Consider the following 27,947-nt stretch of genomic DNA (forward strand, 5'->3'; position numbering starts at 1 on the left):
GCTCTGGAGCCCCCAACAGCAGAAGGACGTGGAGCTGCTGGAGAGGGTCCAGAGGAGGCCACGCAGATGCTGAGAGGGCTGGAGCAGCTCTGCTGTGAGGCCAGGCTGAGAGAGCTGGGGCTGTTCAGCCTGGAGAAGAGGAGGCTCCGGGGAGAGCTGAGAGCGGCTCCCAGTGCCCAAAGGGGGCTGCAGGAAAGGTGGGGAGAGACTCTTCAGCAGGGCCTGCTGGGACAGGACGAGGGGTCATGGTTTCAAAATAGAGGGAGGCAGATTCAGATTGGATATCAGGAAAAATTTTTCACACTGGTGGTGGTTGGGCACTGTCCCAGGTTGCCCAGAGAGGCGGTGGAAGCCCCATCCCTGGAAACATTCCAGGCCAGGTTGGCTGGGGCTCTGAGCAGCCTGATGTGGTTGGAGATGTCCCTGCTCCTGGCAGGGGGGCTGGGCTGGGTGGGCTTTAAACGTTCCTTCCAATCCAAACCCTTCTGTGATTCTATAAGACAGTGATTAAAAATAGGTAAGGATGTCAAAACAGTACACATCTGATCTCTCCAATTAAAAAAAGCAATGCTGTAACACGTCTCAGTAAAGATCTGTTCCAGGGAAGTTATGTCACACGCAGTTTCTATTTAAACCTGCCACATCACCGCAAGAACTCTCATCAAGAACGCGAGCCAAATTATACAACTGCACTTCCTCATGTCAAGCAAACTGGAAAGTACAGAAAAAAAACAGAAAAGATGACTGATACTTACAATAATATAAAAAACCTTACCGAAACCACAAAGACTAAAGAAGAGCGAAGCACACTGGCTTGTGACACTACTCCTCAAACACAAAATCACTAGGTTTGACAGAAAATGTTTTTTTTTTAAAAAAGCAGAGAGCTTTATAGAAATATCTGCTGCTACTCTTTGCTACCTTACTGAGAATTTTAAATTAAAAAATGCATCACTATCTGTAAACAGCTCCCCAACATGAAGACCACACTTGATTGCCAGTGGTTTGGTGTGGTTTCTTTTGGTTTTAGTTTTTTAAATCACACTCCATGATACCGTTCAGGGTGGTTGAAGTGAGTTTAGCTTCAAAGGTGACTGCATATTTGGCATCAACCATGAAGCTCCACTGATGACCTAGCTCTATAAAATACCTTTGAACTGAAGATTTCAACTTTGAAATACAAGTATTAAAGGGGAGTCTTTGAGAGCAACAGATTTGGAAAGCATACCAGAGAAACAAAATAAAATATTTCATTAAAACATTTTACTTTGTGTCAAAGACCTTGGCTTGTGTGAAGCTCAGATGATTCAGTCCTCAGCCCTACGACTTGCCACCGCCTGAGCTGACGTTCACGTCATCTGTAAAAATCCAGACTTTGAAATCAATTTAAGTTTTAGTTCTCTCGTTCCACTAAAAATATTCCAAGAATTATTTAAAATGTTCATGACGCCTCCTCTTTTTCAGAGCAACATTTCCTCATTACAAGGTGCTTTATGAAGTCACACTCGGAGGAGGTTCAGGAGCGGAACTTACAGAGGAGAGTAGAGCAGTAAAAAATGAAATGCAGTAATAATAAAGTTCTAAAAGGCATCAAAACAGCCCTGAATTTACTGCAGCCATCGTCTTACACTTCCTTCTGACCTCCATTCAAACTTTCGCAGAAGCCCGAGCAGCGGGCAGAGAACTTACACTTAAAAGGCTTTGCAGGCTGTGTCTTAGCAATCAGGTGATGGCAACTGCTCCTGAGCAGCTTGTCAGGGACCTGGCAAAGAATAAAACACTACGATGCTTTAGTCTACGCTTTAAAAAAAACAAAAGTGACCACAAATTGAAACGCAGAGCTCAGGTCTGTGGCACAGCTTTGTTATATCCAGATATAAACTCTGGACAAAAAGGACAGATGCAGAAAAAGGCAACAGGGTTCGTATTTTTTTCTAACGTGAGACCAAGACTGGCTTTGCTTCTCATTTACTGGTCCAACTGATAAACTAGGATGGCACTGTAGAAGTAATTCTCAATTCTTTTAAAAACCCTGGAAGCACTTTGTGTTTTCTTTCTGAGCCTGCTTTTTTTTTTGTTTGTGATGGCTTTCACAGTTACAAACACAGCAGAGTGAATAATTTTTTCTTCTTTGCACAAAAATGTTGCAAATTCAAATAACATATTCTAAAGTATTGAAAATTAGCAGAAGCTGTATGTCAGCAGGAATCCTGCTAAAGAAAATCATGGAATCACGAAATGGTTTGGGTGGGAAGGGACCTTCAAAGCCCACCCAGCCCATCGCCCCTGCCAGGAGCAGGGACATCTCCAACCACATCAGGTTGCTCAGAGCCCCGGCCAACCTGGCCTGGAATGTTTCCAGGGATGGGGCATCCACCGCCTCTCTGGGCGACCTGGGACAGTGTTTCAAGAAATGTTAATTTGTAGCCTGTTACAGAAAACTAAATGTGTATTTGTGATTCATTTGTCACAGGATGTTACAACAGCAGCATTTCTGAATGAGATATAAGGAATAAAACCAACGTTGGCTTCTTCTGAACACAGAGTAACTTAAGGTGTCTCTGGCCCAACACAGATGATGCTCTCCCAACAATAGTTTTGCAAATACCTTGTGCCAGCATGAACCAACACCATTACTACAAAAAATATCACCACTCCTCCTTTAATTTAACAACATTATGAACTTCTGTTGGATTTTATTGCTTACAAACCACTGATGAACATGCTACTGCCTAGGCTGGTGGCAAGCCAAAGTACACATTAACGTCACCCGTCTGCGTTCAGCTCAACTTGCACAGGATGCAAAGACCGAGCTTTGATGCACACATCCTACAATAAACTTCACTGGTTTGCCCTCTTCGCTAAGTAGGAGTCAAGGGATGTGTGCGGCAAAAGAGTTCCTGACAGTTGGGTGCTATAAAAGTGAAGGTGTAATTATAAAATTCCTACCTGGTTAAAGTGCATGAAAACCTACAAAGAAATTGGTTACGATGGACGCAAACAGAACCAGTCTCTGAAATATTCAGAAATAAGCACAACTTTTACTTTCTTACACAGTAATATAGCCAAGCGTCAGCTGAAATTTCTTAATGGCTTTTTCCATTTCTAAAGTTTTTATAATCTTTCAAGTTTCTATCAACCAGAAAAACACAGAAAGCTTTGACTCCTTACTGATGCACTCCAAAGGAGCAGTATCAAGCAGCCATCATTCCATACCAAAATGCCATTTAAAACAACTGCTCTTGACAAAAGATATTTAAGATCTGCCTTGAAAAACAGAACAAAATTACTTTTTCTCCACACTTTCCACATCATTTCTAGTGGCCTCATTGTAAAACTGATAATTCAGCTGAGGAGTAAGGAGAATTTGAAGGCAGGGGAGGTGAGGCAGTTTAGTTTTAAAGTCTGAAGGTTATTATACTAACAAGCAACATTCTGAAGTATGATTTAGATAAAGGATTTATCTACAGGTTACTGAATAACTCTGGAAAACCAGCCTGAACATAGTTTAAAATGCACATATCTGCCACAGATAAAAATAGCTGCCCTGATAAAAAGGTGAGGCAATGCAGCTGATTTCAGACAAACCAGTGAAACTGGTACCAGAGACGTATCTCTCCATACAGATGCTGTGGGCTACAGGAACCTCTCCTGGTCTACAGAGTGGAAATAATCACCAGTTTGCAGAATTCATCCAGAAAGAGTAGACACTAAATAACTGAGTAAGTCCTACGATGTTTAAGCTGCTACTGATAGCACTCAACAATCCCAACACGCTCCTTACAGAAGTCAGTCTCCCAGTTTGCTTTCAAATGGGGCAGCTGGTCTGAGAACTGAATTTTTCAGGAATGCTTAGTTCTGTCTGAGAGTCTCACTCAAGAGAGAACCAGCCAAAGCAACTGAGTATCTGCAAGAAGGCAGTAACTCCAAAGGTGCTGTGTTCTGGTTTTGTTTGGTGAGGGGGCCTAAGGTGGCAGCTTCTGTAGGAAACTGGTAGAAGTTGCTCCCCTTTGTTCAGTGGTCTCGGCCGGGCCTAGGGCGGACCTGCTGCTGGCCAAGGCCGAGCCAGTTGGTAGCAGAATGTCCCGTGATAACACCTCTGCATATTTAAGAAGGGGAAAACAGAAAAAAAAAAAAGAGAAGATGTGAAGGAGCTGAGAGGGGGCAGAGAGGGGGAGGCGCGAGCCTCATGGGCCTTGCAGGCCTCACGCTCTGGCCCCCCGCCGGGCGGCCGACTGGGCCCAACTAGGCAGTAACTCCAAAGGTGCTGCAAGACAGAGAAAATCTGATCAGTTTAAGGGGAAACTTGATGTAATTTACCCAGAGGAAGGATTAGGAACATTTAATAGACAAAGTCTCCATTTCTTTATCCTTCACTCCATTTTCCAGTTCCAGTATCTCTTTCCGAACCGACATTACCATTTATGAGTTCTTTATTCTGTAGGCAGCAATTTTCTCCCCAACTGACTGCTTTCCTCTTTTTAACGTGAATTTCATGTGCTATTTTCTTGTCCGCTCAACCAAAGTTGCCAACATCTTACTACATCTCCCGGTCATAAGCTTTACATTTGCTTATACTGAATGATTCAGCACTGTCAAGTCATCATAGAATCACAGAATGGTTTGGGTTGGAAGGGACCTTCAAAGGTCATCTAGTCCAACCCCCAGCATCTCTCTCTTCAGTTCCTTCTCCATATTGTTTACGTTTAATCATTATGCTAAATGAAATAATAATTTTCTCAGTATGCTAAACAGCATGGTTCCCACATGCATTTCAGGAGGAGGAGATAGGCACGAGAGAAACCAGGACCTTGCCAGCAAATTTCCTTTCCTTATAAACCTCAAGTATTTCCTTTAATCCCACATCTTCTGTATCGCTTCATCAGTTATTTATCTACAAGAAAACCCTCACCGCCCTACCTGGAACAACGTCGTTCTTTTACGTAAGCAGAGACTGAGTGGGAATTTTGTTGAGAGCTCCTGGCAAATTCGAGACAGTAAATGAGATGAATCACGCGTCTCCCCGGGCTTCCTGACTCCCTCAAGATCTCTTTTTGCAGGACGCTTTCCCTCTTCAACAAATCCCGTGGATTGTTCCCACCGTATCACACCTCTCCGCGTGTGAACTGACTCCATTCATCACTCCTCTTGTTTTATCAGCCTGCCTGGTAGGGAAGTCGGATTTCCTCATCTGTAATTCCCAGGGCCGCTCCTGGAGCACTTTACAAAGGTTGGGACACACTTGTTGGCACCGAGGCTGGTTTTAGCACCAGATTACACACTGTTGTTTATATTTAAGCAGTTTCACATTTGAATTTACATTAGAGCTCTCGGATGAATGCAGCTGGAGCCCAGTGATACATTACACTTGATTTTCCTGGGGGCTTTCCCCGCCTCTTCTGAAACGCCTTCCGCAGCCGTTTCAATTTGAGCCCTTGCCTTTGACTTATTCTCTCCCTTGCTCCACAGGACAACGCTGCTGCAAGGACGTGTGAGCGTGCTCCCACGTATTTTTGCTCACAAACAACACCGTAAAACTCCCAAATTTACAGTTCTTCATTAAGAACACAGTTGCTTACCAGATGAGGAGATTCAACTACTGTAAATATCCGAGCGAGATGTAGAGAAAGAACCCTGAATGTTGTCCTTTCCTTTCAAAACAATCTGGCTCGATGAAAGCACTTGCAACTTAGGTTTTGAGTAAACCACAATTATTTATATAGAGGAATAGGCTGCGCAGAGAGATTTCCATATCAAAAAAATAAGGTTCACTTTGAAAAGAAGCTTCAAAACAGGTTCTACAAATAAAAGGACTGGATAAGAGGGAGCCCAGTAACTGCAGGAAAGAAAACACCACAGAACAGCAGCGGCTTTAGCAGAACATCTGTGGACAACGGCACACATGCAGGGGACCGGTACCAGCACCATTTTGTTCTCCATTATTGTATTTTTCAATCATTTTTAGTTTGATATTTTATTGCAACTTACTAAAAACCCACGTTCCCGGGGTCCTCGCAGGTTTCTGATGTCACAGTGCAGAAAGCCTACACCATCCAAAAGCCATAAATGTTTATAAAAACTCAAAGAGATGAAGACCCTGCCTAGCTCACAACGGGCTTAGGTTGTAATACACACAAAACATAGCCAGACACACAGAGAAAAGGAGAATCCCTTCGCAGGGTTTACGTTATGATATCCTGAGAGGAGAGCAGCCATAACCCACCGGAGCCAGTCCTAATTTTACCTGGGCTCGCGTTTTTATTACTTCAAATTACTATTATCTATCATATTTGTTTTATTGTGAGCATATTAAATTCACTTCTGGCATTACTTCCAAGTAAGAGCATTAACCGCTGACAGCCAACCATGCATGTAAGTCTGGATTATCTTGTGTAAGCATCAATTAAGAATTTTATCTCTGGCAGTATATGGAAATACTTACTGTACAACCATCTGCATGTATTTAGTCAGCACAAATATTGATGTTTTACTAACAGAAAAGCACACCCACACATACACACAGAGCAAAGACAGGGTCGCTGCCTCAAGCGCAATCAGCCCTGCGTTGCTTCTGAGACCCCCAGATCCGATTCAGCCTTCCGGGAAGTCAGATATTAGGCACAGCAATGAATATATAACCCGGGCTGCGATTTACTCGAAGAGCACGCACACATTGCTGAAGAAGTGGTTAACTCGGTCCAGATACACTGGAATTACAGATACAACTCCCTTGGAAGCCTCATTTGGCACTCTCATTTTCTACGTCGGTTACCCGCTTTTCAGATCAATATTTTTTCCCCTCCTCAGTGTGCCAAAGTATGATGATAATACAGTGATTTGTTATAATATAGTGACAGTTCGTCAATAAACCAATTTTAAATGCAAATTACAAACTTCTAAGTTGCCATGCCTGATTGCATCACCCGGAAATAGTTTGTAGACAGCAAATTTAAACAGATTTTGAAAGTGTCAATGCATGAAATGCAACTATATAAAGCTTGAGTTAGTTTTAAACAGCCGATTTTATAATTTATCCATAACTATAATTCTAAGATAAAGGAATAGTGTACATTTAAGTAATTCTAGGATGTTAAAACCAACACCGTGAGCAATCACACTTGAACTTTTTAAGGATGTCACTTCCTGTGAGTTCAAGTAGCTACTCCTGGCTTGACCTGGCAAACTACCACGTGTGAGTACGGCAACGCTGATTTGCTGTTCTCTAAAATCAAGATATTTACTGATTCTATTTTCATTCATCACACCGTAAAGAAATTTTCTGACAAAAATCACCTTCCTTACCTTCATAATGTTTACTAAGTCTGTTTGATAATAGCGATCTTGGTGCGCATTAGCAGCTGCTAAAGTGAGAAGATAATCATTCCTTGCATGGATAGCCTTGGAATTACACTCGGATCGTCGTGCTTTTAACTACAACAAGAGATGGAAGTTAAAAGAGAAGTGAAATGACCAAACATGCATTAATAGCAAATTCACATGCATACATATGTATTAAGGTAGTCAAAACTTTAAGGGATTAACATTTTTGTTAATGGTAAGGGGATTCCTAATGTTTTCTTCTCTCAGGCAGTTGGAAATTTCACATGTGGTCTTTAAAGAACAGTTATAACCCCCACCAGAAAAAACGTCCTTGTAAATTCAGCCACATGTCATTCTGCACTGGGACTGCTGGAAGAGCCTGCTCTTATCTCATCGTTTGTTCTAACAATACATCTTCCGAAACGTCAGTCATCCTTAGATTCCAGACAACTTTGGCCATACGCCTCATGAAATTACCTGCAAAGCATGATTCAGAGAACCAGTAAGGTTTTTTTTTTTTTGATACTCACCTTTACACTTGCCTTCTGCAAGCTTATTCTTGACTGAAAAAGACTAAGTTTGGACCTGAAACAAAAATGAACAAAAATTACTGTCTTACACCCTTTCTACAGAAGTACAGGATAACCAGGCACTTCGCTAAAGGTTTCATTTAAGTTTTTATACCTAAATTTTTACTTGTACAGTTCTAAGAAAAGCTTAAGGCTTAAGAAAAATACCACAAAGTACGCTGAGCTACATCAATAGTATCTTCATTGCACGTTCTGAAGTCTTTTGCACAGCTTACTCTGATTTCTGAACAAAATTTTAAAACAGAATGAAAGGAAAACTGGGTGGCAGCTGTAACTCGAGTTATTTTGGTGTTTGATGGATTTGGACTCAGCCCTCCAGACAAGAAGTGCTGTAAATCTGAGTTACTGGTCATCTGACAGAATATTAATGCAAAATCATTAGTAATTATGTTCCAGCAAGCTGGAGGGGTATCCCTGTACGCACACGTATTTTTAAAAGCTGAATTGGTCTGATTTTCACTTTTGGATCAATGAAAGAGAAACCAGAGAAGTAATTTATTAGCTATCTGAAACATGATGGTTAAAAAGTAATTAAGAAAACAAAACCAAGTGAACATCTGTTTTAATCTGGACATTACTGCAGTATGAATCTGGCCAAGCTCAAGTTTTTGGTTGTTTTTTTTTTAACAGTTTGGTCTGATTTTCGGGTTTTTTTTGGTTGTTGGTTTTTTTTTTTTACTTTCTTTGGGAATTATAGGTAATTTTATTGCTCTTCTCTTCATCATCCAGCCCTCACAAAGTGAAAACCAGAAAAATTCTCTAATGAAACCATAATTCCTTTTCATTCCCTAAAAACAACTCTGAAGAATTTCTCAAAGTAAGAAAAGAAGAAACACGTTTGCAAGAAAAGAGTATGGCAAACTCCCCTACGACAGGCCAAACTCCAAACTGAAAACACGTGAGTTACTCGCTTTCCTGAAAGGAAGGAAATCAACCTCTTCAGGATGTCAAGGAGCATAAAACCCTAGAGCCTCAAAAATTTCTATTGAAAAATGGAAAATAGTGTTCCGTCCCCAAAAGGAGTGAAGCCAAATTTGAGATCTGTGGAGAGAAACGGAAGCGGGCAGCTTTCAATATCAAAAAGAGTGCCAGCTCACGCACTGTCCTATGAACAGGTCAGATTAGAGCAGATAGGTTAATTTTCTTCCTAAAGAAAGCAGCCTAAACGAGTTGTATTTGACTAGCAGGGTAAAACCATGCTTGCAATGGTTACAAAAATGTATGTAAGCAAAATGGAAAAAAAACACTTGGCATAAGCTCATGGAAAGCAATTATCTTCCTTCTAAAATAATAGCAAGTGTAAAAATGAATACAAGCACAAATCTGCTTTTTATGCACGCAATTATTTATACATATGCTATTATAAAAACATACTTGGCCTCAATATCGGCTTTCTCCCGCACGGCTTGAGCCATCTGTTCGGTCTCAAAATATTTCTTTTTGCCTTTAGCTAGATCTTTGACTGTCTCTTGTAATTCAGCTTGGATCCTCGTCAACTGGTCCACGCACTGCAAAAAAAAAAAAAAAAACCAGTCAGGAAACAAAACATTAATGTCTTTTTGCATCTGAATAATACTATCATCGTTGTTTTACCGCTCTTCATCGTGTTTTATATGGAACAACACAGTCGCCTGGTCAATTATTCATGCCTTGCTTTTAAAGCCGATGAGAACATAAAACTGGATTTCTTTCTTTCTGCTGCTGTTTAACTATTCAAATTCAACGATAACGCGCAAATTAAACCTAAAAGTCCTGAAAGCTTTGGATGAGGTAATTACTTGAAATAATTGGAATACAATTGGGAAAAATCCAAAAGCAATCTTCCAGGGCTGACAGAAGAAATGATTAATCTTTCTTCCTCTGAAATTTAAAACATAAGACAAAAGCTGCCATGTCAAACACAAGAATACGACAGCAACAAGTTGATAAATATTATTTTAACAGCTCATTTTTCTTAAACTATTTTGAGAACTTTCCAATAAACAGGGTGATATCAGAAATCGGTGTAATTCACAACAAAAATTTATAGGCTGAAAATGCACAGCTAGCTAGTCAAGGGGTGAAAATAATTCCACCTCTTTTCACTAATATGACCCAACCAGCGTTACAACATACATTTTAAGGTCAAAAAAGAAGCACTGAAAGGAACAGTAGAAAAATTACTGCACTGGTTTTGGCTGGGAAAGCGTTAATTTTCGGCGTAGTAGCTGGTACGGGGCTATGTTTTGGATTTGTGACCCAAACCCCGTTAATAAGAGCGGGCTGGTTCAGCTGTTGCTGAGTGGTGCTTACGTCGAGGTCTTTTCTGTTTCTCAGGCTGCCCCGCCAGCGAGCAGGCCGGGGGTGCACAAGAGGTGGGGAGGGGACACAGCGGGGACAGCTGACCAAAGGGGTATCCCACACTGTGCAATGTCAGGCGCAGCAATAAAAGCCGGGGGAAGGAGGAGGAAGGGGAGACATTCGGAGTTACAATGCATGTCCTCCCAAGTAACCATTATGCGTGATAGAGTGTGGTGGTTCAGCCCCGCTTGGGACCAGACTACGCAGTCACTCTCTCACTCCTGCCAAAGATAACCTCCCCCGACACCTCCCTCTTCCCGGGCTTAACATTATCTCTACCACCTTCCCCCGAGCGGCACAGGGGGGAAGAGGGAATGGGGGTCGCAGTCAGTTCATCACGCGTTGTTTTACGTCGCTGCTTCCTTCTCAGGGGAAGAACTCCTCACATTCCTCCCCTACTCTGTTGTGGGGTCCCTCCCACGGGCTGCAGTCCTTTGTGAAACTGCTCCGGCGTGGGTCATCTCTTCCACGGGGTGCAGTCCCTCCAGAACGGCTGCCCCAGCGGGGCCTCCACGGGCCACAGGCTCCTTCAGGCCTCCACCTGCTCCTCCGTGGGCCTCCATGGGCTGCAGGGAGATCTCTGCTCCTCCATAGACCTCACCGGGCTGCAGGGGGATCTCTGCTCCTCCGTTGTCCTCCACGGGCCACAGCCTCCTTCAGACACCCTCCTGCCCTGACGTGGGGTCCTCCATGGGCTGCAGGGGGATCTCTGCTCCTCCGTGGACCTCCATGGGCTGCAGGGGGACAACCTGCTCCACCATGGGCTGCACCACGGGGTGCAGGGGAATCTCTGCCAGGAGCTGCATTACTGCTCCCCCTCCTTCTGAACTGACCTTGGCGTCTGCAGCCGTTCCTCACAACAGGCTGGCAGACGCCTCTCAGGATCCTTTTTACATCTTATTCACTTCAACTTCTCATCTCCTCTCCACTTCTTGCAGCCAGGCCGGGCCAAGTTGGGCCCAGTCGCCGCCCGGCGGGAGGCCAGAGGGTGAGGCCTGCAAGGCTCGCGCCTCCCCCTCTATGTCCCCACTCAGCTTCTTCACATCTTCTCTCCTTTTTTTTCCTGTTTTCCCCTTCTTAAATACATTATCGCAGAGGCGTTATCACAGAACATTCTGCTACCAATTGGCTCGGCCTTGGCCAGCAGCGGGTCCGCCCTAGGCCCGGCTGAGTCCACTGGACAAAGGGGAAAAAACTTCTAGAAACTTCTTACAGAAGCTGCCACCACAGGCCCCCCTCACTAAATAAAACCAAGACACAGAGCTTTGCTTTCCTGGACTGCCGATGGGAAGGAGTGAAGGAATTCCTTATTTCGCTTTACCTAATCAACTGTCTTTATCTCAACTCGCAAGTTTTTGCACTTTTCCCCTTGCGATTTTCTCCTCCATCCCGCTGGAGGGGAGCGAGCGAGCGGTTGCGTGGGGCTGAGCTGCTGACCAGCAACTACTAAAACGTTCAGCAATTCTCCAAATATCTTATCAGCTTAAAAAAAAAAAAATTACGAGAAAGGATCTGTGTTAAGCAGAAAGGATCTACTTAACAAAACAAATGTGAATTATCAATGTCTAGAATTATCCTATGTTCCAAAGAGATTTGTAAAGATTTTCTTTTATCCAAGCCAGCCTAAGTGCATACATATATACACCGGTCAAGGTGCTACACGCTGTCCTCTCACTGAATGCCCCTCCTAAACACCAAAAGGTTTTAATTACATTAATTATTAAAGAACGTAACCTCCTTTACAAGCATTGCAAGACTGGTAAGGTGATGTAATCCCACAACGTAACATTAATTTCACACTATTCAACAATCATTAAGAATAATATCCCATCATCTGTAGAAAAAAAAACATTTGTTTCAGTCAATAGAAATTGCTCATCTCACCACACATTACTGCTCTTACTAAAAATGTCAAATTTCTTCCTGGCTATAAAGTACATAAAAATGCAGGTAAGTTCACACTAAAACCAGTATTTGATGTGTGCAGACCAATAAAGCAATGGGCTCCATAAGGTAAGCGTCGTGGTGGGTGGTTTGTGGAGTAGCGGAGGGCAAGCCTGGGTTTTTTGAAGACCTCTGAGTGTACGATAGAAAAATGAAAGGTAGAAAAATCTGTACATATTGGACAGCTGACGGAGACCTAAAATAATTTCAAAGGGACTGGGGCTTTGCTACATCAATTGGTATTCTGATCCCTGAAGTCTCCTGCAGGCATCAAAAAATTAAAATATCAAATAACCCCAGCTGCTAACACGATCATTTGAAAAGCATAAAATAATCTTGATTTTCAGTCTCTGAAGAATACAAAAGTGTCAGGAGATTGGATGCCATTTAGGGGTTTTGGGATGGGTAGACAATGGTTGTAGGTAAAAGCTGTTCCAGAGAGCTGCCAGAGGTGGTTTCTTGTTGCACTGCCTGCATGCAGAGCAATTTTATTCTTTTTGCCTTTCAGTCTTCTGATACAGATCCGTGCAAACGTCTGCAGCGGTGGCCACACCGTCTTTGCTGAAGGTACCTGACGGATGTACACGGCTGCTCTCTGCCTTCTCTTCCAAGGTCAACACATGAAACCACACATCACTTAGGGGATAAGCTTACAAGGTCTCGGGGCAAGGATAACGGCAGGGGGTGGGCTGCTGCCCTCAACTCAGCCTTCTTGTCCGCGTCCAAGAGCCGCTGAGTGAGGGCAGGGGATCAGTTTTCTCAAGAGGTCAGACGTTGTCTACAGGAGACACGTTTATTGCCCCTGCTCCACAGTCACCTTGTGATTTAGCAGTATTTTTTCAATAAGTTACGGTGAGGTCTTCTGAAATTGCCACAGTTTAGTATTGAAGCAGGTAATAAAAATGAAGTTTCTATATGCTACCAAGTTGAGGAGGTAAAGGTTTACAGAAACATCTGGAAAATAAAGACGACATCTCATCAAGAGCAACTCAATACCTACTGCAATCTTGGAAGGAGATGCTGCTTCCAATGTAAGCTCGATTTCAGATGGGCATTCCAGTGTAACGTTACAAGTATTTTACTGACTCTGAATTTCAATTTTGATAAGTTTTTGTCTGGATGGAGGTCGCCTTAATATATTATTTATCTGTTTGGAAACCCAATGGAAAGGACGAGGGACTGAACTGTATCAAACAACGAATTTGTTGTGGAGGGAAATTAATATCACCGCATGGATGGTTATTCCACACCGCAGAAAAAGCGTACTGCTGTTAGAACACTTTGAACCAGAAGTACGGCTCTGATAATTGTCATAATTTGTTCTGCTGATTCAGAAGTGCAGGAAAAAAAGGATTCTCTATCATTTATATAAATTTCAAGAAGTGGTCCCTGCTTCTACTGCTGACTCATAAACATTGAACTATCAGCACCTGTTGAAGAATAAAACTGGAGATTATTTACCTCGTACGGGTATTGTAAAATTGCTACGGTATTGTTTGGAAAGTTTCACAGAAAAATAAAATTCCCTGGGACGCTAAAATAACACCATTAATAAAGTCAATTGTTCCTCCAGAAAACCAGATATTGCACATGCTTCTGAGCTGTAACATAACTTGTTCAGAAACAGAGAGCTCCTGTTACACTAATATCTCTTTAAAAGTGTGCAGCCAAATATTTTAAAACTTGAAAATCATCGAAAAATGGATGTTTGGTGCACTAGTGACTTTTTGTGAACTATGCTGACTCGATAAAACAGGAGGCTTGCTCCCAGCTCCAGTGAAATCCGCAGAATGCAAACACCAATTAATTAAAATATGCAGAGTACCTAGCTTTACATAAACACGCATCGCTGAATTTTTAAAACATCTTACTGCCTTACGGAAACAGGTGGAACATCGTGTTCTACATGAAACATGTTCTGTATGACGAGGTACGGTAGAGACCTCCTAAGGCACAAATGACTTTAAAATGTAACAATCAATTAAATCAAAGTCAGGCTTGCTGTTTTCCTTGACCTATGCTGTTTTCTTTGCATGGATTAACAGATCAATGACAGCAGCTTTTGGAATATTGACTTGTGATGCCTTCACAGGACCTGGCTGGACAACCTGTATTCTACACCTTGAAGATGGCACAAGTCATAGAGTCATAGAATCACAGAATGGTTTGGGTGGGAAGGGACCTTCAAAGCCCACCCAGCCCAATCCCCCTGCCAGGAGCAGGGACATCTCCAACCACATCAGGTTGCTCAGAGCCCCGGCCAACCTGGCCTGGAATGTTTCCAGGGATGGGGCATCCACCGCCTCTCTGGGCGACCTGGGACAGTGTTCTACAACCCTCAAAGGAAAAATTATTTTCCTAATATCAAGCTTGGATCTGCCTCCCTCTATTTTGAAACCATCACCCCTGGTCCTGTCCCAGCAGGCCCTGCTGAAGAGTCTCTCCCCACCTTTCCTGCAGCCCCCTTTGGGCACTGGGAGCCGCTCTCAGCTCTCCCCGGAGCCTCCTCTTCTCCAGGCTGAACAGCCCCAGCTCTCTCAGTCGTTCCTTCGTGTTTAAGATACACCTTTTCTTAAAATCAGAACCTACTCTACCAAAACCCACTTGCATTTTAAAAGATTCATTTCAAGGCAATTTTAATTTCAGATAACATAGCTCAGAATTTTGATCCTTCTTCATCAAGCTGGCTATTTACTTTTATAACAACATGCATAAGAAGAGATTGAAAAGTACATACATTTTAAAAGTGCCATAGTAAAAGACTTCTAATAACCATTTTGTTTTTTAAAGAAACCCCAAAAGTTTAAAGCAAGTGCAAATACCTTCTTCAGCTGCTGCTCCTTAAAGCACCGCACAGTCCTGGCTGGTTCAGAAATTAAGTTTTTATAGTTCTCACAGATATTGAGTCGGGACTGGGCCACTTGCATGGTGCCTTCTAGAAGTGATTTCCAAACTGAGTACATGCTCCTAAAATAACGAAACACAGAAAGGCTGTGGGTAGGAAGAAAGGGAGGCCAGGCATTACACGGAAAATATAGGTTGGTTTATCTAACAGCAGCGTACATTCTGCAAGGATTGCTTTTAAAAACAAAGCTAAAGCACAATCCTTCATGTTGATCTAGCACATATCTGAACTTTAAAAAAAAAACTTAACTGAAGCTTTACCATAAGTAAAGATTTTCTCTCCCGTACCAGTTTTGTGATTCAATTTTTTGGCAAACATTTTCCATTGAACTTGCTGCTACAGAAACTGGCAGCTAAAGCCAGATCAAACGTCGTCAATTTTTTGTAAGATCACGGACTTTGTGATCTGAGCATCTTGCAATCAAGCAAACAGTTACAGACTGCTCATCAATTTTGCCTCAGGGACGCCTAGTTTCTTCACCACGCTTAACAGGCCAAAGATAACAACCCTAGCTGTGTAGCGAGCTTTGCAAGGCCCCAAAAATTCACCACAACAGCTCCGAATTGCCCAGGGCAGGAGAAAGCGGAGCAGGGAGAGCTGGGGGAGAAGCCGACACGATCTTCCCTGCAGCTGGCAGGAAGGAAAGATTGCGGGAGCTTGCAGAGCCCAGGTTTGGTAGGTATTCGGAGGAGACCTCTCGGCACCGTGGTGGTACCTGATGGCACGGAAGGCAGAAGACTTGCTGAGTGAGGAGCAAACTGCAGGTCTATGTGCTATGGGAGCAGTTTATACACACTTAGGATTGATAATTCAGTTTATTCCCTCTTGGACACGCGAGTGGTGTGAAGATACTGAAAGTCCAAACCACAAATCTATCAACAATATCTTGCTGCTTGAAATAAAACTTGTCAGAACACAAAGAATCTTAAAATAAAGATTTAGGAGGTACTATTCAAGGGTGGGAAGCCTTCGGCAACAGGGCCCTTTCTGTTTTCATGTTGTGATCAACCTTTTCTGCTAATGAAACTGAGTTTTGTAAACAACTGTTTCTTGCTTTGCCTCCTCCTTGCTGTCAGACGTGATCTTCATGAAGAGTGGCCTCCTAAAAAGAAACGTGTTGCCATCTTCTCCCATGAAGAAATCCAAATGCTTATTATTCCAACCTTAGAGCTAGTCACTAAAACATATATTCAGGTAGAAGCACTGATACCCAAACAGGATGCACAATTACAGTTGCTGTCCTGTCATGCCATGTCGTTTTTCCAATCTTCCTAAATTATTCAAGTAATAAACATCTATTTAAGAGTAATCTCAGAATTTCAGGGGAAAACAAAGCTTCAATTTTAGCTGGCAATGCTCCACAACACACAAAAAAACCCAAACTTCACCTACAGAAGAGCAGTGTTTCGTCGTTAAGTAAAATAATTGTACAAAGTGAAATTATAAAGATTGCTACTTTGAGATATCCAACTGTTAAATTACCTATAATCACTTCGTTCATCGGCTTTCATCCCAAGCCAGTCCTTCTTTAAGTATTGGCTAGCCAGCTTCTGAATGCTCTGTTAAAAGAAGGGGAAAAAGTTCAAAGTAAGAGGTAACTAAACCAACATTTTTGCTCTTATATCAGACAAATGATAACCTGACGTATAAAGAAGCAATTAATTCATAGTATTAGCAAACTACTACAATGCAATGTTATTTGTACCCCTTTTTTTTAATTTTTGTTTGACTCTACAGTTTCCGTTAAGAACAATTAATGAGTTTAATGTTAATATTTTAACTCAGAGGGCCTCCAGCTGAGATCTACACTGAAAATATTTCTGACCAATAAACCAACAAAAGACAATGTCTGAGCAAAATCAGAGGCAGGAATATTGCAAGTGAAATGTCTCCATTTGTCACAGAATCAACATTTTTATTTAACTGAAGGAGGACAAAGGGTTCAGAGAAGCAACGAAATATCTGGTCACTTCCGTGCCCAAACTGAAACGCCCGACTTCGGGCGGTCAAGGCCGCACCAGGATCAGAGAACCGCAGCAGCTCTGTTGCTCAGATGTTTACGACAGTCTAGAGATTGGGAAATGCACTTAACTTTTAATTATTAATGTTAATTACCCTTTTCAGTCTCTGCGTTTCGCTTTGCACCGTCTCAGAAAATCAATAACTACATTTTCATATCGAAGCTCAGAGAGCAGCAAAATTTCATGTGTAAACAACGCAAGGCAGGGGGAGTCGCTGCGGCAGCAGCCGCTCCTTGGGCTTGTGACCTCATTTACCAGTAAACACCAGTTATGAACCAAGTGTTAGCAAATGGAGAAGGAGATGGGCATTATCCAACTCACGGAGCCAGATAATGGCTTTACGAACACTGAGCAGCATTCCTGCTTCTTCAAAAGAGCTGTCACCCTCCAGCTTTTGTATAAAAGTCTATTTAGCAAAGAAGTGGGAGATCGGTGTTGAAATTCTCTTTCCAGCCAAGAAAACTCAACCCCACAGAAGCTTTCCAGGAGCGCATCCCGAGGCGAAGCCTGGGCTGAGACCTCTTCGCATCCGACTCACTCAACAAGAACCACGGCGCGGTATCGTGTCTACATCTTCCACCCTGCGTTTAAGATGCCATCACCTGCTAGGACAGCCTCTACGTTCCCTCAGAGAAAACCAGCACAAGTATCTCAAAAAGCACAACCAGATTTCACTCTCGTCTCACCAGCCCACTCGATGCTAAAATTTAGTACCGAGCTTACAATCCGATAGACGCTTTCCCACAGAAAAATGTTAATTGTTGTTAATATATCATTAGCGGAAAACTTATGCTCTCTTAATATTATTATTATTAATATATTAAATATTTATTATATTAAATACTCCTCATATATTAAATACACTCCCTCATATATTAAATTTTCACCTCAGAGTCCAACTCCAGCTGCTCTGAAGCAATCTGCTGAGCCGGTTTTCGGTGTTAATGATGCTTACCGCCGGGTTTTCGCTAATAGTCCTCGCGAAGCCAATTTCTTAACAGGACACTCATTAACGTGTGTCCTACTGTGCTGCTATTTCCCATTCTGAGCTTCCACATCTCCCCCAGTTACCTCCCCTGATTTCCATCACACTTTTTGCTCGGTTAAGGATCATTTTCAAACAAGGGGTAATGGTTTTGAAGTAGAGGGAGGTAGATTCAGATTGGATATTAGGAAAAAAATGTTTACAATGAGGGTTGTAGAACGCTGGCCCAGGTTGCCCAGAGAGGCGGTGGATGCCCCATCCCTGGAAACATTCCAGGCCAGGTTGGCCGGGGCTGTGAGCAACCTGATGTGGTTGGAGATGTCCCTGCTCCTTGCAGGGGGGTTGGACTGGGTGGGCTTTGAAGGTCCCTTCCAACTCAAACCGTTCTACGATTCTATTTCATTCCAACACAGTCAGCAGGTAAAGTTATGCCTGTAACTATAAATTCTTGCATTTCCATCACACTATCTTCCATTAAAAAAAAAAAAAAAATCCACTAATTGTATTAGGTAGCTGTTAAAAAAAAAACAGATAAAAGGAAAAATACCATTTTCTTTAACTCTGGCAGAGCAATTTGTGATGAGATGTGGACCTTTCTGAGGTATTTTCACGTATTATTTTCACATTTCCATCCCTTCTGCATCAGACTCCATGAGATCTGCCCCAAGATGCTGAACAAATATTCCCAAACACAAAACCAACCCGCAGAAAAGCTCACTGGCAGCTAAGGACAAGCTATGCCGAAATTAAAGACCCAAAAAAGGGTGGTGGAACAGTGGCCCAGGCTGCCCAGAGGGGCAGTGGATGCCCCATCCCTGGAAACATTCCAGGCCAGGTTGGCCGGGGCTGTGAGCAACCTGATGTGGTTGGAGATGTCCCTGCTCCTGGCAGGGGGGTTGGACTGGGTGGGCTTTGAAGGTCCCTTCCCACCCAAACCACTCCGTGATTCTATGATTTCCAAACCGAACAAGCTTGCCACCAAAATCAATGAAACATTGACAAGAGGGCTCCAGCAGCGTGGTGAAGATGTCTGATCGTTTCCTATTTGTCCATGCAAAGTGACCCGAGTGTCGGCATTTCAAACAAAACTGCCATAGGTGAACGTACTACAGCACGTTTGCTTTCTTAAACTTTATGCTGAATTTAACTTTTTTTTTTTTGTGTGAGGCTCTCCTTGTTCTGTGCTCAATAACACTTTTTGTTTTGCTCTACCAAAACAAAGAATTCCAATGTTGGGCTCAAGCGGGGAAGTCAACCGAGTGTTTAACCTTTGGCATCGCCCGGCTTCACACCCAGCCTAGGAACGTGCCCATTTCTTCCTCGAAGGCACACATTGACCACATTTAACAGCATGAGACAATGATCTTTAAACACAAGAATAAATCTGTAGAGAGGCAAGAACAGAAGCTTGTGCAGAACGCTCTCCTGATTTCACTATTATCTGATGACACATTTCCTTAATGGTTATTTAAAAGTAATCACAGAATGCTTTGGGTGGGAAAGGACCTTCAAAGCCCATCCAGTCCAGCCCCCCTGCCAGGAGCAGGGACATCTCCAACCACATCAGGTTGCTCAGAGCCCCGGCCAACCTGGCCTGGAATGCTTCCAGGGATGGGGCATCCACCGCCTCTCTGGGCAACCTGGGACAGTGTCCCATCACCCTCAGGGTACAAAATTTTTCCCCACTATCCAATCTGAATCTGCCTCCCTCTGTTTTGAAACCACCACCCCTTGTCCTGTCCCAGCAGGCCCTGCTGAAGAGTCTCTCCCCACCTTTCCTGCAGCCCCCTTTGGGCACTGGGAGCCGCTCTCAGCTCTCCCCGGAGCCTCCTCTTCTCCAGGCTGAACAGCCCCAGCTCTCTCAGCCTGGCCTCGCAGCAGAGCTGCTCCAGCCCTCTCAGCATCTGCGTGGCCTCCTCTGGACCCTCTCCAGCAGCTCCACGTCCTTCTGCTGTTGGGGGCTCCAGAGCTGGACGCAGCGCTGCAGGGGGGTCTCCCCAGAGCGGAGCAGAGGGGCAGAATCCCCTCCCTCGCCCTGCTGCCCACGCTGTGGGGATGCAGCCCAGGGTGCCGTTGGTTTCTGGGCTGTGAGCGCACGTTGCCGGCTCGTGTTGAGCTTCTCACCCACCAGCACCCCCAAGTCCTTCTCCTCCTGCACGCAGCCTGGATTTGTGCCTGGGATTGCCCTGACCTATGTGCAGGACATTGCAATTGCCTGTGATTTATTTTAAAATACACTATTTTTAATCAATAATTAATGACATGAAAGGTCAAGAACGTGTGAAATCCTCTGCAAGCACTGTGCAACCTCTGGTCACTCTTTGTCAAAAGAAATTTATTTGGTGACCCTGGTTGTGTGTCTTATTAACACACTAAACAGGATTTAGAAAGAGCAAATATAAAATAGTGTAAACAGAGCAATTGTCACATAAACTGGATCTTAACTCATCTGAAGATGACGCAGTACCTTCCTCCGTGTCTTGGCTTTCCCTTCCTTCCCCCCCATCAAAACGCATGTTGGATCGCTCTGCTACAAACACGTTTAACACCACACATTCATGGGTACTTCAACTGTTCCCAAATCTGCTCAACAGCTGGGACGTATGGGACATCAACCAACTATCCAAGGAATCAACACCTAGAAATGAAATTCTGCTGAACGGAAAGACCATCCAAAAAATCCGCACAGTTTCACGTATGCTCAAATCCGTATTTCCCAGTGCTGCAGCTCCTCGGTGATGTTCCCTATTGCCAGACCCTACCTGAAGTCGATTTATTGGTATTTTCTAATAAGATCAATTCTACTAACACCGCGTAAACACAATACAGACAGATACTGGGGGAGGGAGGGAAAAAAAAAAGAATATTCTGTAACTATTTGCTGTAATACTAATGGAAAGTAAGTCATCACTGACCCAAAAGGTCCCCGAAAACCTACTACTGATTGCAGAAAGCATGGCAGATGCCAGCCGATGTACACTGAGTTTGGAAAACACCTATCAACAAGACAAACGTAGTGCTCGTTGTCTCTGAGGTGGTTTCAGTGCCTTGCATCATTTTGATAATTTCTCTGTCAGAGCAGAATCCATCAACCAACCCTTTATAATTTTAATTTCTACAAATAAATCGACACTCTGCTACTATTGTTTCAGAAAAAAAAAAAGGGATCCTGACTTGAGAAGCACAGAGGAATACTGTCCTTGCATAATCTCTAATATTCAGCGACCTGAGGAGCTCCAGCGTAGGCTGTAAGCACACGGTGCAAAGTCTGAGCTGGCAGGCAATGCTCGGTATGTTCAATACTCGTTAGCTACTACACGGTGTTAGTAGACTGTTTTTCGAGTTCGAAGAGCAATCGTTCCAAACAGTGATCACTGAGAAACGACAAGCAGCAAATTTTTTACTCTGAGGGTGGTGGAACGCTGTCCCAGGTTGCCCAGAGAGGTGGTGGATGCCCCATCCCTGGAAACATTCCAGGCCAGGTTGGCCGGGGCTCTGAGCAACCTGATGTGGTTGGAGATGTCCCTGCTCCTGGCAGGGGGGTTGGACTGGGTGGGCTTTGAAGGTCCCTTCCCACCCAAACCATTCTATGATTCTGTGACTTTCTCGCGGTTGTAACAACAGCAGTTTGGCTGACACCAGGTATTTTTAAAATCACATTTTCAGTTCTAGGAGCGTAAGACTGGCTGAGAATGAGGAGAGACTGCCAAACACACAGAATCCTCCAGAAAGAGAAGGAAAAACCCCACACCACTCAACTACGTGAAATTTCAACATTTCGAAGAACGCTTCTACTACAAAATGAAAAAAAATGAGACGCAGCCAAAAAAAGACATTTCAGATGCTCGCACTTCCCCGATGCCCTCAGATTCTTCTCCTAAACCAGTAAAATTTTACAGGACGTCAGCCAGCTCAACGAGTCTGTCACTGAAACAGCGAGACACTCAGCGCCAAAGGTTTCGCAGACAGCTTTATCAGTCATACAGATGTTTTTTTTTTTCACAAGCTGGAAGAGTAATCTGAAACATATTTTAAGCTGTTGCCAATCTCTTCAAAACATTTGGACAGGGAGACGAAAACGCGTGGGAGCGGAAAATGCAGCGCAGTCTGCGTGGGGAGGACTCCAGCTCCTGAATATAAAGAACAATTTAGTCTCAATGCTGAGTTATTAAGTGTTCACAGCGATGATTTAAAGCTGTATTTTATTTACTACAGCTAGATTCAATAAAACCTTTAAGGATTTAATGAGAATGAACTCCCTTCACGATGGCACGATGCGACGCAGGCCAATTTGCGTTCTAAGCCGACGACAAAACCTCTGTCAGACACAATTATTTTGCTGGGAGCTTCCACAGGGCCTTAGGCAACAAGTCCATGGCGAAAGCGCCGCTGCTGAACGAATAAAAAGGAAAACAAACCACACAACAGGCAGCACACGGAGCCCTACAGCGCATCCAGTGCTTTCTGAAAGCGCAGGTCAAAATGCTGGCGGTGTTCATCTGCTTCGCCTTTAATTCGGTTAAACGATCGATAAAAGAGGTTTCCGTGTGCCCGCAGGATCAATTTGTAAAACTCCTCAGGAACATTCCGAAAGGCTGGTTATCTCATGGAAAGCTGCACCTCTAACCATGCTGCTTCTCCTTTCCTGGAGGGGGGGTGTCCCTTCCCACCGTCAGGTGATTCCAGTTCCAGAAACAGAGCTTCATTCTTTCATTTGCCATGTTTTTCCAAGCTGAAAAATGAATTTTCAGCAGTAAAATAGGCTCCGGCACTCACAGGACGCTCACCTGGGGCACCCTGGCGATCAGGTTTAGCGAAGGAAAGGCAACATCTCTTGTTCTTCATGGGTTTCGTTCATTTAAATGAAAGAGTTAAAACCATGACTTCACTGGAAGCGTGTTATTTCATCCCGAAACATCTTGCTCCAGGATTCTGGCATTATTTTCTATATTCAATCCATAAAAGAGATTAAAAAAAATAAAACCAAGCCCAAAGAATTGCTTACTCACTGGTAGGAGGAGTATCTCCGAGATCCTAGGGAAGGCCAAAGCAAAAGGCCATCTACGTGACGGTCCCTTGGGTTCAGGGAGGAATGATCCTATACCAGTGAAGACCATTCAGGAAATTTTGTGGAATCTTATCCCAATCCCTAACTATTTTTACTCTAACGTGCTTAGTATCACTTACTGCAACTCGTAGCACGCTATACAGCGGATAAATAGAAAAATTACAACACTCTTTTTAGTATTTCAAGACTTCCTTGATGCTTTCAACATGTGCCTCTTCACTCAAACCTGAATTTTTCAGTCTTCACTTGTAACCCGCTTATTTTCTTTGCCCTCGACGATTTTCACTGCTCTGCTCTGGTCTCTCTCCACTTGGTGCAAATCTTCCTTGAAACGAAGGAGTCAACACTCGAAAGACAGCACGCTGATTTTCCGGGCTGATTTTGAACTTCGGTACTATTGGTAGACTCACCTGGTGCCCATCCTGAGGGAGCATCAGTCAATTCAATAAGCGAACATCCCACTCCCTCCTCCAGGCTATTAACGATAACACGGACTACTACGGGATTAAAGACAGGCCCTAAGACACATCATTCATTTGAAGACAGAGCTATCGGATATCGACACGATTTTCCAAACATTTTTCACCGCCGTTTTGTCATTTTATCCAGACCACACTTTCCTGGCATGCATTTTAGGCCACCACATCAGAGAATTCACAACCCCCCTACAGTCAAGACGCCTAGCACCTTCTCTATTTACAGCCCTGTAACCGCAAAAAAAGAAGTCAAAAAATTATACAGACTGGTGTTAAGTTGTTTTTCTTAACACTTCTGGTTGTTGCTGCGATGCTTTTCTAGGAATTTAAACTAACCTGAGTGATATATAACTTAACCCTTTCTCCCCCAGCGCACTTTTTAAAAACTGGCACTGAATTTGCCCCTTTTTTCAAAGGTTGCAAAGACAACACTCACAGCTTTAAGACGGGAAATTATCGGTGGCTAAATCCTCTGGGTATGGGTTTATCTGTCTGCAGTTTTGTAGAAAATCACAGAACGGTTTGGGTTGGAAGGGACCTTCAAAGCCCACCCAGCCCAACCCCCCTGCCAGGAGCAGGGACATCTTCAACCACATCAGGTTGCTCACAGCCCCGGCCAACCTGGCCTGGAATGTTTCCAGGGATGGGGCATCCACCGCCTCTCTGGGAAACCTGGGACACTGTTCCACCACCCTCAGGGTAAAAAATTTCTTCCTAATATCTAATCTAAATCTACGTCCCTCTATTTTAAAGCCATTACCCCTCGCCTGTCACAACAGACAAAGCAAAGTGCCGTGCAGTGCTACTGAACAGGTACCACTGCTTTACACAGCTTCTCGTTAAGTAGATCCCTTTTCCATCGTACTACACCAGCCAATACAATTTTTGGCTGTGTTCATTTTACACTTTCAGGTAAAGTGCAGCTTTGGACCGTAACTACTGTCAGGGGCCATGCTGCTACGGAAAGCTCTGCAGAACCCCGTATCTGTAGGTGGGAGGTATTTTACCTTCAGACCCCACAAAGCAGAGGTAAGAAGCGCCAGCCCCAATATTTAACTAGCCCTCAACAGAGAGGAAGAGTGCAGTTTCTTCCAAAACTCCCTTCTCAACCAGCGTTTGGGAGGAACGCGGTAAGGTGTCAGCAGAGAAGCGCTGCCAGCTCTGCTGCTCACAGCCACGGCCGACTGCTGAGACTCCTGCAGCCACTCAAAACTCTTCAAATTATTCAAGATCTTCTCAAGGCTCCACAACAGCTGTAAATCAAGTCGGCACGAAACATCATTTATAAAGATTCCCTCGCTCTATGTTTTGAGGCATAGACCATATAAAACTGGTACTAAAAGACTGACTAGAACAAAGCCATGACTAAACATCTGGTTTTCTCCATTTACAGGTCTGATTGTTCACGTTAATTCAAAGTAAAGTTTCCCAGCATCTTCACCTACGCAAAATACAATCCAAACACTACGTGTAAAAGCGATAGTAGACAAGCAGCTGTATCATTTGCTCAAAAGGGGAACTACTTTCACGCTTACGGGACCTAGCAGTCTCCTCCGCTCTCTGGGAAACAAATGCCACATCCTTCCTCCGTCTCAAAAGAGGCGTTTGCACAAACCTCATCTGAGCACGGAGGAGATGGGAGAGGTCTGTATCGCTTCCTCACCACCGTTTTCTGCTGCTTTAAGGGATACAAGCCAGGAGAATCTCCTTAACGTGACTGTGAAGGTATTTGATGTGGGGTTTGAATTGGTATTGCTGGCAGGTGAAGGGATTTTTCTTCTCTGCACAACTTCCTGCTTGAACTGCTGAGAACTATCCCTTGCAGCAAGCACAAACCTGACTCTCTGAGAGACTCCTGAAACGCGGATCGCCTCCTTTCCCACCCAAGCGGGAGCTCCGTGTTGGCAAGGGTAACGGTCTGGGGTTGTGGGAAAAAGCAAAGCACCAATTAGGACCGCCCAAAAACCAAGAGCTTCTCAAATTCTCACCTTCCCCATACTTCTCTCCACAAACTCCCTTTTGCTGAGCGAGACCATGACCTCAGTTTTGTAGCGTGTGAGGACTTAGTTTCGTTTTAAATTGCAAATTTCCTGTAATTCAGATCTTGGGTGGCTGTTGGAGTACGACAACAATTCCATCTTCTCTACAGGATTTTTGTCTGGAGAAAATGTGGCAGCCACTCCTCTCCGAAATGGAAGAATCAGGGCAGGATCTCACAGGCAAAGACTGAACTAGGGATTAAAAATAGACGCTGCCTAGTTCACCTGCGCAATGAAAGAATCTGAGAGAGAAAAACCTCATCATCCTTTCAGTGAAGCAGCTCTAACGGCGTCGATCTGCACCACTGAACGGCCCCGCATGAGCACTTCCCACACCACCGCTGGAACCAGTTTCTGATTAAAGACATTTGTTAAAGAAAGGAGCAAAAAGGTTAATACAGCTTTGTATCCTCCCAAATTTGGTAACTCACTCACGCGGCTCTCCTGTCCTCGGTAACTTCAACCTGTCACCGTCAACATTTGCTATTTTTTTCCTTCTAAACAGGGAAATGCTTTGTTTATATCTCAAAAAAAAAAAAAGAGATAAAAATTTAAAAAAGACTTATTTATAATCTAACCAAATCCTTTTTGGTCAAGCAACAACGCCAGCTGACGCTGGCTCTAAGCCTGGTTTGTAAAGGAACCTGAAAAATCAAAACTCAAGCTTTCCGAAGAGCACTTGGCGCTCGATGGCAGAGAAGAGGTTGAAAACAGGACGAGCACGTTCTCATACTACAACTTCAAATGTGTTTCTGAAGCGACTTAATGGTTGAGTCCATGCCGCTGTGATTTTTTGGGAGATGAAAGGATGCCCAGGTCATACAGATGTGCAGAAAAGCTAAGCAGAAGAAAACTGCACAAGAATAACACTGGGACGCTGCACGGGACACTAAAAACACAACAAGTAAGCCACAGTAGAATGTAACATTCCAGAATATATCCATTTTCTTGCAGAATATCACTGAAGTGGGGAAAGAGATGAAAAGGAAGCGTAAATTGAAAACACAGGCTGGAAATTCTCTGAAAATATGATGATAAAATTACATGCTAGTCCTCGACAAAGATTGACAATAAAAATAGACTCTTCAAAATTAGAGATGTACAGAGATGGTAGGAACGGGGATTTTAAGAAAATTTGCAAAACACGTACAATATTAGAAGTTGTATGTTAACGGAGGAAGGAAAACTAAGTTAAGGAAAACTCCACAGTCCAATTTTACTTCCACTTGATCACAAGGTTATAAAACGAATGTAGCTGGATTCTGACGTACTGAAATACACGGGAAAGAATTAAAAAAATGGGAAGTTGAAATTAAAATCAGCTTTAAAAGTCTGCGAAAAGCAGCACCACAGAAAGATCGTAAGCGCAGTCACTGAGACTATTAACAACACACAGAACTAGGAACCAAGCAGCGTAAGAACTGTACTGAATTAAACACGTTAATCTTCAATTTATTTAAAGAAAACAGATGTATATGGAAAGAGAACATTAAGCACGACGGTGTCCTTCAGCGGAAGCCAAAAAATATTAAGAATTGTTCTTGAAAACACTTCTAACTCAGCAGCTGCCATTGATGGAAGTTAATATCAGCGGTCAGCCGGGAAACATTTCGGACAGCATCACGAGGATTTGCAAAAATGTATATTGGGATAAAGACAAAATGGATTATTTAAGATGAACAAGAAGTACAAAAACCTTAGATAACTTCAGTGAAGATCATACAGAGATATTTCTATAAATACAGAGTGTAACACTGCCAAGAGGAGTTCTCTGGCTTTATCTACAGTAGCAGCGGCATCCCAGCCACCAAACTGGCTTAAAAAGCTACACAATGAATCTCTTACATCTGAAAAGCTCTTGTAGAGACATGGATTTGATGGGTGGACCACTTGCAGGATCAGGAGTTGGCTGGATGGCCGCACTCAGAGAGTGCTGGTCAACGGCTCGATGTCCAAGTGGAGACCGGTCACGAGTGGCATCCCTTAGGGGTCCGTGTTGGGCCCGGCCCTGTCGGGTGACACGGGCAGTGGGACATTGGAGATGTCCTTGCCCCTTGCAGGGGGGTTGGACTGGATGGGCTTTGAAGGTCCCTTCCAACCCAAACCATTCCGTGATTTTCTACAGAACTGCAGACAGATAAATTCAGAATCCATGCTAAAGCTACTTTTTGTCCCCAGAGAAGCACCGCTCACTACAGATCACCTCACTTGCGTAACCATCCCTCCGTAACACACAGTACAGCTGCATTTCGGACGCCT

The 27,947-nt window shown here is 43.6% G+C and overlaps 1 protein-coding gene across 2 annotated transcripts in view; it reads right to left on the reverse strand.

Moving 5' to 3' along the window:
• The window catches only part of FCHSD2 (FCH and double SH3 domains 2), a 154,290-nt gene that overhangs the window by 53,513 nt on the left and 72,830 nt on the right, over positions 1–27,947 (reverse strand). For both annotated transcript variants that reach the window (XM_086739763.1, XM_086739764.1), the window contains exons 4-8: positions 16,582–16,658; positions 15,017–15,161; positions 9,285–9,418; positions 7,851–7,905; positions 7,303–7,431 (exon numbers count right to left, since the gene is read on the reverse strand). In XM_086739763.1, the coding sequence (XP_086595889.1) occupies positions 7,303–7,431; positions 7,851–7,905; positions 9,285–9,418; positions 15,017–15,161; positions 16,582–16,658 (540 nt within the window). The remainder of the gene's footprint in view (positions 1–7,302; positions 7,432–7,850; positions 7,906–9,284; positions 9,419–15,016; positions 15,162–16,581; positions 16,659–27,947) is intronic.

The sequence above is a fragment of the Chlamydotis macqueenii genome, chromosome 1 (genome assembly GCF_036417535.1).
Source record: "Chlamydotis macqueenii isolate bChlMac1 chromosome 1, bChlMac1.mat, whole genome shotgun sequence".
Taxonomy (NCBI): Eukaryota; Metazoa; Chordata; class Aves; order Otidiformes; family Otididae; genus Chlamydotis; species Chlamydotis macqueenii.